The sequence below is a fragment of the Anabrus simplex genome, chromosome 8 (assembly GCF_040414725.1).
Source record: "Anabrus simplex isolate iqAnaSimp1 chromosome 8, ASM4041472v1, whole genome shotgun sequence".
NCBI lineage: Eukaryota > Metazoa > Arthropoda > Insecta > Orthoptera > Tettigoniidae > Anabrus > Anabrus simplex.
The window spans coordinates 123,095,182-123,112,366 of record NC_090272.1 but is presented as its reverse complement, the minus strand read 5'-3'; the positions used below and the strand labels follow the sequence as shown (position 1 = coordinate 123,112,366).

Below are 17,185 nucleotides of genomic sequence, written 5' to 3'. Positions count from 1 at the left end.
ATTGATCAACAATAACATTACATTGACCATTGTTTCTCGTGATGTTCTTTGTCTCTTATGCTGCCACTCAACTCCGATAGATGGGATTACTGCTGCGTACCGAATATAACAGCCTGACTGAATATTGGCGGGAAATAGCTGATACTGCCGGTACATTACATACTGGTTCATCATAGCATTCCACTATTCTATCCATACTCTGAAGCGCTGTTTTGAATGAGCAATGTGCACACTTAAGACAGAGGCTAACTCGGTAGTAGTATGAACCTGGTCTAGAATTACAATTAAGGCCTATTCCAAATTACAGCACCACAATTCACTAAATAACTCAAAATTCAACCCTGAAAATAGCTGTTTCTTTCATTTTATACCAAATTAGCAATGAAAAGGGGTTTCTCCTTTGGCTTGGAGTGAAAATTCCATAGCGAAGCACGGGCACATCAGCTAGTTCTTACAATAAATCTAGCATGCTCTGGCAAAAAGAGTATAAATTAAGTCAAAAAAAGTATCTTTTCAGTGAAACATTTTTTCCTTTATTCAAGTAGTATACCTACTCCAAATCATGTGAGTGGTTAAAAATGTTAGGTTCTTAGTCCAAATGCTGTAAAAATAAATGAAAATTTATTTCAATGAGACATTTTAGAAAACTGTTGACTTATACTAGTTTTACTACCTACAGTTACTCACTTATACTGTTTGGACCATTCATGTTTTCAGGTTCAGAATAGCTAAAAGTACATCAAATTGTATATGTAAACATAATGAAATTGCATTAATTTCAAACAAGAGATATAAAAAGTGTCACAAAATTAAAAGCATTAAAATGATGGTAATAAAATGCTGTCAGTAATTGTCCTGAGGTATTCGGTGAACTCGATCTATGGCTTTTCTTCATCAGCTATCACTAAATTACTGTCTAATGTTTGTTTCTAGTTCAGTCTTCATCCTCGTTTCCTTCCCCATCTGGACGTCTGCAATACTGGATGTTTGCATATCTTTAAAGAACTGATGGAAAGCACTTGGAATAAGAGTCTCCCATGTCCTTTTTTTTTCTCCCTAGAAACGGGAAGTTTGCCGTTGTAGCACCTACTTGGTCTAAGCAGTTCTTTTATGTGTACTTTACTTTCGAGGTCCAAGGCTATAAACGAGTCCTCTTTTTTTTCAGTGTAGTTTTGAAGTACATTACACCCCAATCCCTGGTATAACGTATCCACTTTACATTACACCAGCTGAAAGGATTACCATCAGTAGCCTATCCTTTATGCGGTGCATAAATGAAGTTCTGTACAGGCCTCCAAAATCCAGAAAGTCCTTGTGGGAAAGTTTGATGACTTGAAACTTCTTTTCCTTTCCTACAGAAGGCATCAACTGGCTCCAGTCATGGGGATGATACATAGGAAACTGCAGTCTCTTCTTCTGCTTCTCTATGAGCCTGTGATCAACATCAGAATCTAAGTGGCTACGGCTGCTAACCATGAATTTATGTTCTATCAATTCCAAGTTTTTGTTATCGTACAATGCACAGAAGAACATAGCGGAAACATGGAAGTTCTTATTTTGAACCCCGCATGTGTCCGAGTACACGGTAACCTTCTAACCTCTGATGGAAGGCCTATCAATTATTTGTAAACGCAGGTTGCGATCTGATTTTCCCCATGTCCTCCTTCAGACTCATTCCACAAGTAGCATGTTACATCTTTCTTCCTTGTTTCATACATAGTGAGATTAAAGGTCCACAATTGTCGTTTGTAAAAAGAAACAATGTCTGAAGAAATGGTGTTGGTAAACACTGTTGCTTATCGAATGAGTAGCAGGCCGTAAGGTCTTCTTTGCACAGCTGTTTGTCTTTGTCCTTTGGTAAATAAGCTGCATCTGCTTGTTTATGATGAGGTGCAAGTTCTTCTTGCAGTTTTAACCCCCCTTCTTGGTCTTCAAGTGTGTGTGTGTGTGTGTGTGTGTGTGTGTGTGCGCGCGCGCGCGTCTACATGTGTCTACTTAGGCTTTCTTAAAAGAAATGTTAATTTTATAGAACTCTTTATCGTATACTGGATGAAATATCAGGTCGCATATGTTCTCACGATACAACTTGTACATTATTTGCAAATTTAGGTGGGGTGTCAGATACAGACGACTGCTTTTCCCCACCTTGAGTAGTGCGATTCATACGCTAGGAAAGATGAGATGTGCTGCTTAACTTCTTGTAATTTACTGTCACTGTGTTTGTTGGCAGGTGGATGTCGCCCCCTCCCATCTAGTTGGATTGCACCGGACACACTAACACTTTGATTTGCAATAACAACAGTAACGAACGTTTGTGACACATCAAGTGTCTGCATGAAGCTGTCTCTACAAACCATAAATCGCTCACCATCAACTCTGAAATGAAACAGGTGAGTCACTTTCCTAGTTTTTTGTCTATCTGGATCATCTGTGTGTTTCCGCGAAGTACCTCGCTGTTTCGTTTCTACCAGTTGAGTGATGTAATTAGCCCTTTTGTTTCTGTCACGCAAAGACAAAAATTCATCAAACAGCTCTTCCCTAATCGGTTTCTCCCTGTGGATTGCCTCCAGAATCCTCTTACACTTCATCCAACAGTCCTCAAGTGGCTTTAACCTCTTAGATCTGGGTAACATTACCATTTGCGTTTACACATTCCTTTCCTTTCAGCTCTAAGTTTCCTGGAAAACACTGCAACACCATTTCTCACTTTTTGTATGAATTTGCGAGCTGGAAGTGCCTTCGTTTTGCGGACTGCCTGAATCACTGCTTTCGGTAATATAGGTCTTGTCATAATCAGAATCGTCAAAGTTGGATATTTCACTGTGGTTTTCATTAGAATTTGCAACCAATTCTGTACAAATATTGCTGGCATTTTTAGAAGTGGTTGAAGTCAGTGAACTGAATTCTATGGCACACTGTTCGTCACTGTTACTGTTCAGGAGCTTCTCAACAATTTCTGCTGTTTTTATCCCTTCATCGTTAAGTTCCGAGGAAGACCATGAATCGACTTCTCTGTGTTCAGTTATGAAAACTCCTACTGGCTCCATGGCTAAATGGTTAGCGTGCTGGCCCTTGGTCACAGGAGTCCTGGGTTCGATTCCCGACAGGGTCGGAAATTTTAACCATAATTGGTTCATTTTGCTGACACAGAGGCTGGGTGTATGTGCCGTCTCCATCATAATTTCATCCTCATCACAACGTGCAGGTCGCCTACGGTCGTCAAATCAAAAGACCTCCATATGACGAGCCGAACTTGTCCTCGGATACTCCCGGCACTAAAAGCCATACGCCATTTCATTTCATTTGTGAAAACTCCACTGGATTCATGCTGATCTGATATGACATCAACATCCACCATACTGACACTAAAAAATATTATAATGTATCGCAAGGAATTGTAAAAAAAAAAAAAAAAAAAAAAAAAAAAAGGGGGGGAACAAATCATTATACCTTCTGTATCGGAGATGTCCTCTTCCTGAGCCAGAATCATCTCCAAAATCTTCTTAGCCCTTGATACTATGTTGCATCACAAAACACTCACTCATACAGTAAGAAAAACTACTTTATTAGCAGCACCAAGTAGCAGCTGAACTAATACTTCTGATAATTATACACAGTAATGAACAACAATAACTGGAATTGTTCTTTGATATTGTTAATGCATCAATCTGTGCACAAAATTGTATCCAACAATCGTAATCAAGGAAGGAAATGACTTGTACTCGTTTACTCAGTATGCCTTGTAGGAAGGTGCAGTGGTATAAACAGTACATGTTGACATATACTGTTCTGACCAAGCAGATAAATTCCTTTCTCAGTTATACTATTTCTACAATGTGCCCTTGCAGCTAATTGCTTCTCTTCAGACTTATATTTATTTATTTTATTTATTCCTGACTTACATTTGTGCCGAAGGTAGGTCTCACGATCTTCTCTTACACTTAACCACTATAAACAATAAAATTTAAAAAAAACAACATAAAAGTAAGAGACAGTAATTCTACAAAGAAATAATACTACGTACAGGTAATTCTAAGACTAATTTACAAATCAGTATGGCAATTAGTGTGACAATACTAATAATAATACTATAAAGAGGAAATATAGTAATAATAAGAATAATGACTGAAGTCCATAATAGGCAAAGAAAACCCATTCATACAACATACACACAATGACTCACACAACTTAGTTATATGTTCCCAGGAAAAAGTTCCAGCAGGCAGATTTGAATTTATGAGAGGAAGTAACATGCCAAATGTCCGTTGGGAGTGTATTCCAGAGTCTCGATGTATTAACTAAAAAGGAATGATTGTAGGAATTGGTTCGATTTAGTGAAATTTCAAGCAGGGAACCAGAACGTGTACTAATTTCATGGAATGAGGAAAGGAAACGAAAATTAGAAGATAGGTAAGTAGGAGTGTTCATCGAGAGCACTTGGTAAACAAGTGTCATTAGGTGAAAATACCTTCATTCATTTATGCATAGCCATCCCAATGTTTTGAAATTTGGTGTACCATGAACATAATGTCGCAGTTGGAAGGCATATCGAATGTATGAGTTTTATGCTCGCTAAAGTTTCAACGCTTGTTCAGCATTTAGATTGACTAGTACTGTATCACAAAAGTCTAAAGCTGGGAATAATAGTGCTTGGATTAATTTTAAGTTTTTGAGGAAAATAATTCTTGCGATGTTTCAGGGGATATAGAGCTGCATGAACCTTTCTACATACATTTCTTACGTGTTCATTCCAGGTCAGATTCTCATTGATGGAGATTCCAAGATTAGTTACATACGGTATTTAAGGTCATTGATTCTGATTGGAGGAGGATTGATATTACTTATTACATGTAATAATTTAGAGTTTCCTATGACTATACTTTGTGTTTTACGAGGATTTAGGATTAAGCGGTTGTTTTTAGAATAGGCTGTAAGCCTTTCAATATCTGAATTAATATGCTGAACTATAGTGGTGTGTTTGTATATCTGCAGATCAACAGCATATAAGTGGTAATTGTAATACTGAAGTGTGGAGGATACGTCATTAAATGTAAGACGAACAATAGGGGCCCTAGAACAGACTGTTGAGGGACACCTGATGATTTTACAGCCCATTGAGATCTTTGATTGTTTACCACTATGCACTGGCGATGATTTGTAAGGTACGACTTAAAAATATTTAGGGCTATTGGGCTGATATGCAGAAAGCGGAGCTTAGATAATAGTATGTCTATATTTACCGTGTTGAACGCACTACTAAAGTCAAGGAGTGTCAGTATTGTCACCTGCCGTTTGTCCATTGCTAGTCTTATGTCATCTGTTACCCGAAGAAGTGCAGTCGTAGTAGTGTGTCCCTTTACCATAGCTGAGTGATGACTACCTCACAGAATCCGGACTTAACTCATTTTGGCAATTTTTTGACTTAAACTCTTTTGCCCGAGCATGCTAGAAATAATGCTGAGATTTTTCAACACTGTTATTCCACAACAAACAAAAAACTACTCTGTAACCTAAATTCTTCTATCAAAACTCATTATTAAAAAAATAGGTACAGTAGTGCAAGCGCCTAGCGTTGCCACATGGCAACATCAAATATCTTATGACCTAGCGGTCCCAAAATTCTGGAACTTGTTTCATTAGTTTAGTTTGGTCCCAAACATATGGTAAAACACAATAAAATTAATTTCAGAAAAAAAATTAATTCAAGTGCTAATGGGTTAAGGCCATGGTCGCTACCTTTCCAATCCTAGCCCTTTCCCATTCTTGCATCGTTGAAAACCTTTGATGTATTAGTGCGACATTAAACCACTATATATAAAAAAAGAAGGAAAAAAAAAAAAAGAAAACACTTTGAAGAATGAAGGTATCAGTAACAGAAAGGAAAGAACCATGATTGGCATGAAAATAAAAGATTCCCTAGGCCTCATGACCCTGCAGCTATCTAGTGTGGTTGGCCTATACCCAAGTTCTATCCCTAATAAGCTGAAAAAGTTGAATGTAATACAGTCGGGGTCACAAAAAAACAAGAACTGACGAAAAGAGAGGTCAGAGAAGAAGGATGAAAGTGAGGAGTATGGCTGCCAACCCAGATACAGCAGGTGACAGTAGAGGGGTGGCAACTAAAAGATATGCACACAGAACATAGTGTTGTATTCATTTAAGCATAATCTGAACACAAATGTGCTTTACAAGCAGGTAACATTCATCAAAATAGTCCACCAGGGCATCAACACATTCTTGCCAATGCAAACGACAGTGTTGGCTGCATCAATATGAATCACCTGTCGCCAATGTGCTGTTACAACAGCCACCATGTCTGCAAAGTGTATCCCATGCAACAGCTTCTCCAGTTTCAGAATGAGATGAAAGTTACATGGACTGAGATCTGGTGAATAGGAAGAGTGTCTAAGACTTCACACTGCCGTTGGCCACTGCATTATCTTGAAGGAGTATGGCATTGTCCAACAGTGCTAGACATTTCTACCGAAGTGTTCAATGCAGATGGCCCTGCAGAAAAGTGTGGTAGTATTGGGCTACCTTGGCCCTCATGAACAGGATGACATTCGAGAACATCTTGCTGTCATATGTAAAAATGAGCACATCCTTCATAGACGATGGATCGTGTCATCGTGATGTCACCAGAAGACACCATTCCACTAACGCTTCAGTTCTGATTTGTTCACAACCAAGTTTAGTCAACTGCGATAACGCAATTAAGCATGTTGTTCCCTTCGTGCAGAAATCGCTCCAGGCAGATATGGCAAGTCTTGTACCATGTCCACTTCTGCACCTCTGTTAGCTGATGCAGTACCTGCAAGTTCTGTCACCCGAATTGCCCCCAGAAATGTACTACAATTGCCCCGAATATGAAAAGAAGAATTTCTTGCTTAATATTGATCCTACAAATATATGGCTTTAGAGGCAATTTCTGCAATGCTCTCTTTAAATTTGGATTTAAAGAAATTAATTGTATCTGCAACAGTTTTTTTCTAAAATTACATACATTTCTAACCACAAAGCAAATTTTTTAATGTGAAAATAAGTGTTAGTTTTTCATTATTTTTGCTGTGCATAACATGGTCATTTTTGGTCATTTAGTCATTGTCTGCCATTCAATGAACTCAAAATAATCCATTGCCACTAATCAAGCTTACAGATAGTTTACTCGTAAGGAGCTATGATGATATCCCACTTTTACCCCAACATTTTGTTGTCCCATATTAGCCCCAGTTGACCCTACACTAAACAGATAACAGTGTATATGGTTCAGTTGATTTTTACAAGATAAGTGAGTCGCCTAAAAGCAAAACGGATAAAGTCCACTTTTTACAAAAAATGAGATAATGGTAGAAATATATCGGTAAAAGAAGCATGAAATAATATACTAGCAAAATCCATAACATCCTTAAGTATTTCCCCTTTAAAAACTCAGGTTAGATGCAAAACGGATAAAGTCCACTGCGTTTTAAAAGCAAAATGAGTAAAGGGCACTTCAACCAACCAGAACCTGACTTCTATGGCATGTGACAACATATAACATAGCTACGATTATGCTAAAGCTGCATGCTTTCTACTAGTGCTTTATTCCTAGTTTTATATCAGAGATTGCCTAATTTCCATTTTTGAAAATGGAAGTATCACCTTCTGTAGTGTCTCCATCAAAGGTGAGAAAGAAAAGAGTCAATCTCAGTGCGACTAAGAGAGCTTTCATACAAGAGAACACACTAATGTTGACGATAGGACGATAATAGCTATGCTCCGAAGGTGGCTTCTGTAAGCACCAAGAGACGTAGAGGAGGTACAGTTAATTTTTCCAGTAAGAGGTCATTCCTTCATTCCCCCTGATCGGGTATTCGGTCTCTCTGAAAAAAATTCAAGAAGAGAGAAGAATCGAAGATTCAAAAACCTACATTAACATCGTTGAAAGATTTTTAACCATTCGTCAACCAGGGATTGACATGAATATATTTAACTGGAAACAAGAGGCAACAGAGCACATGAAACCTATTCAACAATGGCACTTTAAATGCATGCCTTGCAAGTGCTACTTTTTCAGACGATTAAAAACGTCTCATCACATGGTCCTTGTGGATGGGGAGCTGTTTTACTATGATAGAACTGGAACCTACAGATCCCTGATAAAAGTAAGAAGAATGTGTTAGCTATAAACCCTTCACCTGTTATAAAGAACACTACTTCAGTCAACAAGAATAAAGTGTCAGATGTGAAAAGGTTTCTTGAATTGCACTTTGGCTCTGACTGGAAGTTGAGCCCATCACTGAAATTCTACGTTGACTACTGCGACTCTTGGGAGTGTCATCAGTCGTCAACGAAAATGCTGATAATGAACTTTGCAGTGCAAAAGAGGAAGCTCCTGAACTGTGTGTTTAAATATCTACCCAGGGCACTCCTAAACCATAGTGAATGAAACATGGATATTATGTCTTCTTGTATTTTGTGCTTTTAATAAATAATAGCAAAATGAGTAAAATCCATACTGCTAACATGCAAAATGAATAAAGTCCACTTCTTAGAAGCAAAATCAATAAAGTCCACTTTTAAAACAACAATAACAGTCTAAATAATAATACTACGAGTATTATTACTTGCTCTAATAATCAGTGAATTTTTTTGTGATTTTATGCTTAATTTTTGTAAGTAACCGCCTTAATGGAAGGTGGTAGTGGTTTTTTGCCATTTTCTCAAAATGTGCTGGAGTGGACTTTATCCGTTTTGCTTTTAGGCGACTCAAGTATTGTGTTGATTAAACACACACTTAATGTAAGAACATTGTTTAAAATCTTAACTGCCCTATTATACAATGTGCTCATAAGAGCAATTAAAGGGAGACTGCACAGCCCTACAGCATGTTGTCTCAGTGTGATCCTTAACTGTCTCATTAAATTGCTGTAAAGGTAACCAGATCCGTATAATGAGCATTCAGTACAAGCATCATAAACATTAAATTTACGTACCATAAATATCAGCAGCAAACGATTTCCAAACAGGAGCAAATCGCTGACAGTGTCCACACCAACTATTATAAAACTCGACGAGCCATGAGTTCTTAGTATTATAAACACTGCTCCTAAAATTCGTTGCATTCAAAACAAAAACTTTTGAATCATTTGCATAGAGTCCCTGTCCAGAAGCCAGGACACTATAAAGTCTATTATTATCATCACTTAACGGTATTTCACGCGAATATATCGCGCACACAAGGAAAATGGCAATAACACATATGACAGAACCTGTCGACATCTCAAATTCTGCTAGAATAAATATCCTATCATTAGAGAAGGGAAGATATTTCACACACTACGTCTTGCCGGCTGTTACCAGCACTCAAAATACTAAAAGAAAGTTGAGTGACACACATCAGGCTAACTGTTCTAGTTCCATACAGTTAATCAAAACCGTCCTAAACAACATAGTAAACTTGTACAGACAACGCGCTATTCTACGTCTGGATATATGCCAGATGGAAACTCATTCTATATTATCTGTTATCAGTATCTACGTAAACCACTATAACTAATCCATAACCATATACACGCGCACACACACTTGAACAAAAGCTTCTCAGTGGTTGCTTTATTGACAGTCAATTGACAGTGGAGAACGACTTCCAAAGATCAAAGTATAAAGACCATACACTTCATCCGAAATGGATATCATTTCAGAGAAGCACTGTAAACTGAAAGGACAAGATATTCTTCATTTACGTAAGGACAATAACCTATAAAATCACAAAATTCAACTAAGGCAACACGCGGGAAATGCGGTCATTTGACATTTCACAGTCAGTACTGTACGTCATCGTTTGTTCCGCAGGCTCAGAAGCATCCTTGATTTCGTGCTTAAAACTTTTGCGCACAATTACACGAATGAAAAAACTGTTGGAGAAATTCTTTACTCTAAACAACATCAGTGTTCCTTTGCTGGGTGCAATGGAAGAGCACAGTTTCGTGAGGCATAATTTTATGATAAAATGTGAGCCAGAGCATGGATCACTGAGGAGTTCGATTATTTTCGGAGCTCTTAAGAAAGAGGCCTATTCCTTGCAGATCTTGAAAGAATGCTCTACAAAATGCGATTTATCTGGCAAGCGCAGTCGTGGGTATACATATTTTGCACTGAATTTTTCCCTAATCAAACTCTGCAACTCTGTTTTAGGATTCCTCTGTGGGTGGGGGCGGTAGAATACACCAGGATACCCCGCGCCTGACGTAAATAAAAGACACCTAAGAGAGGAGATTGGAGTGTGGGTTGGCGACCACGGATTCTTTGCTGCGTCTGATGTTGCTTCCCCTTATTTTTATCAGGCTCCTCGCCTTCGACTTTCCTATCTGATCTCACTTAGTCAACTCTTGTTCTTTTCTGACCCCGATGGTATTAGGTTTGCGAGATCTAGGGATCTTTCATATTCACACCCTTCGTGGCCCTTCTCTTTCTTTTACCGACGCCTTCATTATTCCAAGGATCGGACCTCTTCCTTTTCTCTTTCTGATTAGTTTTCATTGGAGATATTAAATATTGATTTAATATTAAAAATATGCTTTGAACATGCTCATAGAACTGCATTTAGCAGGTTGTTCTGAATTGTCTTCGATGTCCTTTTAAACACTATTTCAGTATCCAAATGTTATTTTAAAACATTATCAATTGCAGCGGTATAGTTGAATACTCCCGCATTAGCTAAACATCCGGTTTCATTATGCCAGCCCGTGTGGGTAGTGGCAGTAGAATACATCCACGTTATTACTTGTCTGTCGTAAGAGGTGTTTAAATGGGTGAACAGGAGCTCTCAACCTGGGAGTGTGGTTTGGCTACCACGGTTCTCCTAGCTGAGTCTGATATTTCTTCCACTTACTTTTGCCAGGCTCCTCACGTCCATCTATCCTACCCGAGTCTTTCATTTTCATGTTCTTCATGACCCTTCTCTTTCTTTGGCCGATACCTTCATTTTTCGAACTAGCGGACCACGTCCTTTTTCCCTATGGTTAGAGGATGGATTAGTGTTAATAGAGGACGATTGCCTTGTAATACTTCCTCTTAAAACAATAATCACCACCACCACTGTCACATGGACAAGGTTCCTTAACTGAATTTGGCATAGCTTTCATTTGTGACAGGCTCCTAACTTTCATCTTTCCTATCTGACCTCCCTCAGTCAATTATGGTTCCTATTCGAGCCCGACGGTATTAAGTTTGCGACGCCTAGGCAGTCTTTCATTTTGTCGGACCTCTTTCATTTTCATTCTGATTAGTGTTAAGAGAGGATGGTTATCGAGTTGCACTTAACCTTACAACATCAAATAATCACCACCACAACCTCCACCAGCACTACCACCACCACCACCACCACCACCACCACCACCTTTCGTTATGACCCCTCAATAAAAGTTCAAATTCGCCACAGACGGCGTCGATAACTCCTGATAGAATGAACGAGTTCGTTGCCTTTACGAATATAAAGTCTAGGACTGCCGTCTAGTTGCTGCCGAATGTTAATTGTTCCATATTTTTTTCTATTTGCTTTACGTCGCACCGACACAGATAGGTATTACGGCGAAGATGGGATAGGAAAGGGTTAGAAGTGGGAAAGGTACAGCCTCGGCATTTGCCTGGTACCACGGAAAACCATCTTCAGGCTACCGATAGTTGGGTTCGAACCCGCTATCTCCGCGAAGTGGCTTAGCGCTAAGCTACTACTATATAGCCAAGTTCTGCATTCGGAAGTCGAGAAGATTCGAACCCCACCGTCAGCTGTTTTGAGAATGGTTTTCTGTGGTTTCCCATTTTCACTTCCAGGTAAAATGCCCAGACTGTTCTTATTCAAAGGCCACTGCCTATTTCTTCCACCTCCCTACCCAGCTTAATACATGCCCCACGGGCCCTTAATTTGGGAGCGTGGGTTGGCGACTACGAGCTCCTCAGCTGAGTTCTGGCATTGCTTCGACTTTCTTGTGCCATGATCATCACTTCCATGTATCCTATCCGATCTCACTTGGTCAGCTCTTGTTCTTTTTGGACTCCGATTCTAATAGGATTGTGATGCCTAGGAGGTCTTTCATTTTCACTTACTTCGTGGCCCTTGTCTTTCTTCGGCCAATACCTTAATTTTTCGAAGTGTCGGACCCCTCCAAGCCCCCCCCCCCACCTGATTAACGATAATAGAGAATGGTTGCCTAGTTGTACTTCCTCTTGAAACAATTATCGCCACCACCACCATTTTCATTCATTCATTCATTCATTCATCATCATCCATTTCATCTTCATTAGATCCTCAACTGAGGTTGGAATCGGGAAGGGCACCGAGCTGTAAAAGTATGACGTATAATTTCATCTCGCCTCATCTGCGAACCCGTATCAGGAAACAGAACTAAGGGGCAGACATAGGCCTACATTGCTATGCTATGCTCATGGTACCTGGTCTGCGTAAGCTATTACCGGTATGTAATATTTCTCAAATATTATATTTCCAGGTCTATATTTTGAAATAAATGTTTATGTGCAAAATTTTATGAAATTATGCCCAGCGGTTTAGACGTGAAACCTTTTCGGAAGACAGGCGTCATTTCATTTTTATATACAGAAATTTATTTTCAAAATAATTGTATACACTTCTTTATTTCAATTTTCTTCGCATCACTCAGAGTGACAGTCTCGAAAGTTCTGATTATATTACATACTACACAGAATATAATTTTTCCATCCGTTGTGTAATAAGGATGATTCACACTATGGGTAGGCCTACGGTCACGGTGCGCTCTCGCCACGGTCGCATCACAGACAACAGATTTTCACATTAGGACGAGCAGGCTTAATTAAAGCATAGGCAAACTCAGATCTTGACCACTCACGTTGAGATCACGCGGCTGTTGCTTTAATAATGTCAGGCCGCCAACTTCGGGTAATTATTTGAGGGGGGGGGGGGGGGGGTGGGGAGTAGGAGGGAGGGTCTAGATTAACATGAACACAGGTATATGACATGATGAACAACTATTAATGAAACCATTCCTATATATTAACAATACCCATTCTAATTCCTATAACTCGCAGTTCTGCACGTCTTTTGACTGTACATGGATAACATGTTAATTGCCCTGATTACTTCTACGGAAACTTTAGGGAGTCCAGGTAGCTGTCGTAGCCATAGAGTTAGTATATAATACACTAGAGGTAGCATTGGCGCTGCACTCGCATATACCAGTGCAGCCGCCTCCCACTTGGACGGACAGCCACAAAGCTGAACCCCGAAGTAAGAGCAGGCGGCGCCTGGAGATCGAGCTGGGGTGCGTGACGTTGTGCTCGGACGACCGGGAACCAGGGCTAGGCCCCGATGTGCCGGAACCCGAGCATGGGAAGGAACAGTCACATGGCTCCACTGAGCCAGCGACTGTGGAGCAACACCAACACAAACTGGAGGCTACCTCTTCCCCCAAAATGAACCGAACCCTCACACCCAGCCCAGTGGTCAGCCAGCCAGACGCCGGGAAAGCGGGACCTAGTACCGCCAACCTGAGCGCAAAGGCAACAGCGCACAAGGGAGGGGAAGGGAAGAAGAACCGGACTCGGCGAATGGCGCCAATTAAAGTCCAACCCCACCCGAGCGAGCGAGAATCTCGGACCCGGACTCGGACGAGGCCCCGCTGGTGATTGACCTTTCAGGCGCATCCCGGGAGGCCGAATCTGAAAGCTCCGAGGGGGAGAGACCCCGAGGTCCCAGCCAAGCAGCTGGGAAACCAGGGTGACGGCTTCAGAGAGGCAAAAGGGAGGAGGAGGGGAAGGGGAAGGGGAAAAGCAAAGTAACCCAGCCCCTGAGCCGCAAGGCCCAGGCAGGCGGGAGAAATAAACCAAGTACCCGAGTCGATAGTAGCACCGAAACATCTATCGGCTCAACCCAACCCCAGCTCACCACACACAAGAGGCAGACTCGTCAGAGCCCACCTCCACCACCACAACAAAAGAAAGCGATCACCCGTAAGGGGTCAATCCCCCACCCCTTACGGTTTATACTACCAACACGAAGACACTTGAAACGGAGCTCCTCAAAAGGCTGCCGCATGACCAGAGAAAATACTACTTCTCCAGGCCGAGAGTTGATGCGCACGAAGCGATCCGGCTCCACATGCAAAGCTTTCAGAGCTACGAAACTGCTATCGGAGTGCTAAAAGGGCTAAATATTAATTTTGTAAAAGTATTGCCCAACAGCACTATGAAGCGGTTCGTAGTGAGGACCCCTATTAACGGAAGTAATGCGGACGAAATCCAGCTTGCATTGAAAGCACAGGATATCCCCGCATTCTCCGTAGTGCGGATGCGAGTAGGGAATAGGTCAGCCAAGGGCAACCTATTCCTAGTTGCCGTGGCGGACACCCCAGACGCGGACAATCTGCGGAAAATGCGGATGCTCGCGAACATGCTGGTGTCAGTCGAGCCGTACCGCCCCCCCCCCAGCCACTGGCCCCCAATGTGGAGTGTGTCAGAGGCATGGCCATCCAGGGGCGGCGTGCCGACTGGAGCCCAGATGTCGCAGATGCGCCGCCTCCCACTTGTCCCTCGACTGCCCCCACGGCAACGACCCCGCGTACTCCAAGTGCGCTAACTGCGGGGTAAACACGCGGCCAATTTTAAGGACTGTCCTAGCCGCAAGGACTACGAAGCCGCCCATCAAGGCAAAGGGCCAAAGGGTAACAAGCGTGGCGACCCTAAGGCCCAAGCAGACCCCTCAGGTGCAGTCGCTTCACGAAAGAAGAAAACTGGCCCACATGGCAAAAAGGACCCTTCAGGTCCCGCAGGCCCGTCAGGCACAAAGGGCCAAAAACAAGGTCCTTCAGACAATCAGCGCCCATCAGGCGGAGGTCTCCTAAATTTCAAGCCTACACGGACATAACATAAACATAACCCCGGGCCCTCAGCCCAACCAGCCCCCACCACCGTCCAAATTAAGACCTCAAACCATAATAAAACGAAAGCCCAGCCCCATGCAAAGAAACGAAGGCAGGTTAAGCCCACGCAAGCTCCCACCGAGCTACCTGAGGGCCCGCCCCAGGCTAGCTTCACCCCCCGCAGAGAACCTGCCGTTAGTAAGCCGGCATCCGCACCACCGCCCCCAATGCCCGCCCCTCACACCACACCAATCACACCACCTACACAGGAACAGGCACAACAGCCAGTGGGGAACATGGCAGTAAAGGCGTTCAGGGAAAGAATAGAAGAAATCCTGAAAACCTTCTTTCCGAACCTGAACCTCACGGCAGCCACAACCACAGGGGTTATGATGGCCAACATGCTCCCCTACCCCTGGCTAATGCAATCTCCGAACTCCTAACCCCGGATGGCTGAACAACCCAACGAAGATAATAATAATAATAATAATAATAATAATAATAATAATAATAATAATAATAATAATAATAATAATAATAATAACACGCGGGAGCTTCGAGTTCTAATATGGAACCGCCAGGCCGTCAGGTCTAGAAAATATGAACTCGAAGCCTTCCTAGCCGCGAACACCATACACGTAGCTCTCCTAACAGAAACCTTCCTCCCACCAGGGAAGAAGTTCACCATAAGAGGCTACAAACTACACAGAAGCGACAAGGCTAATAGAGTCGGAGGAGTGGCAGTTCTGGTAAGGAAGGACGTTAAACACATGGAAATAGACTTACCAGAACTGGTCAAGCTGGAAGCATGCGGAATTGCCATGCCAGTGCGAGGAACACTCGTCAATATCATATCGGCATACTCCGGACCTAAAAACCTTAACACACAAGACATTGAATCAGTACTAAGGCTAAATCGAAACACGGTCCTAAGAGGAGACCTAAACTCGAAACACGCCAGCTGGGGATGCCTGAAACCTAACGCAGACGGCACAAGGCTGTACAACCACATGCTATCCCAGGACTACGTGGTAACAGCCCCCAGTGAACCCACGTTCCTAGCGCCAAACGATCAGGTCGACGACATATTGGACATAGCCCTACTACGAAACATTCCTCAATGACACAGCATTAAAGTCATAAACGACCTAGGGTCGAGGCATCAACCAGTAATATTTACACTGGAAGCGAACCCGGAGGAATATGAGAATATTTTTTTTCTATTTGCTTTACGTCGCACCGACACAGATATGTCTTATGGCGACGATGGGATAGGAAAGGCCTAGGAAGTGGAAGGAAGCGGCCGTGGCCTTAATTAAGGTACAGCCCCGGCATTTGCCTGGTGTGAAAATGGGAAACCACGGAAAACCATCTTCAGGGCTGCCGACAGTGGGGCTCGAACCCACTATCTCCCGTTTACTGGATACTGGCCGCACTTAAGCGACTGCAGCTATCGAGCTCGGTAATATGAGAATAACCCCAAGCGCCGATTCAACTATAAAGCAGCCAAATGGGGTAAATTCGAAAGAAAACTCGATTCACTCCTACAGGGGACTGAGGACATACAAACAGTAAACCCAGCCCAAACGGATGAATCCCTAAAAACACTCATAAATGCGATCCAGGCAGCCACAACTGCCAGCATCCCGGTACACAAACCTAGACAAAACACTAACATCGAAATACCGGCCCACATTAAAGATCTAATACGCCAGCGCAACAGACACAAGCGCAACTGGGCCCAATACCACCGCGATGAAGACCGGATACGTAAAAATGAACTCAGAATAGAAATAGAAACCGAAATATTGGAGTATAGGTCTCGGATCTGGAATAACAAACTGAGTACGTTTGACACAAATACCAGACCGGTGTGGAACTTGCGAGATATTTCACGCGAGAACCACACGTGATCCCAACAATTAAGGGACCTAACGGACCAGTATATGAAAATCAAGATAAAGCCGAGGTGATAGCCGACTCGCTGGAAGAGGCCTTTATGCCCAGTGACGAACCGTCAGACCCCGCCTTTATTAGGCAAACAGAGGCCAAGGTAGCGGAATTCCTAGCAAACGCACCTAAGCCCGAGGTTAAGAAGACTAATATCCACGAAATTAAGGTGTAATATGGGTTCCGGTCGAAGCACAGCGCCGCTAGTACAGTACGTCTGTAGATCATTCAGTTTACGGCGTAGCGTGCCAGCGGTATTTTTCGTCATTGAAAAGGCCTTTGACACCGTCTGGCACGAAAATTTAATAGCCAAACTTCTGGACCTCAATGTAATTCCAAAT

The 17,185-nt window shown here is 42.2% G+C and overlaps 1 protein-coding gene across 2 annotated transcripts in view; it reads right to left on the bottom strand.

The window, feature by feature from the left end:
* Window positions 1-9,552, bottom strand: part of LOC136879190 (sulfhydryl oxidase 1) — a 64,518-nt gene extending 54,966 nt beyond the window's left edge. For both annotated transcript variants that reach the window (XM_067152963.2, XM_067152962.2), the window contains exon 1: window positions 8,976-9,552. In XM_067152963.2, coding sequence (XP_067009064.2) covers window positions 8,976-9,261 — 286 coding nt within the window. In that variant the 5' untranslated portion in view covers window positions 9,262-9,552. The remainder of the gene's footprint in view (window positions 1-8,975) is intronic.
* Window positions 9,553-17,185: the final 7,633 nt, after the last annotated feature.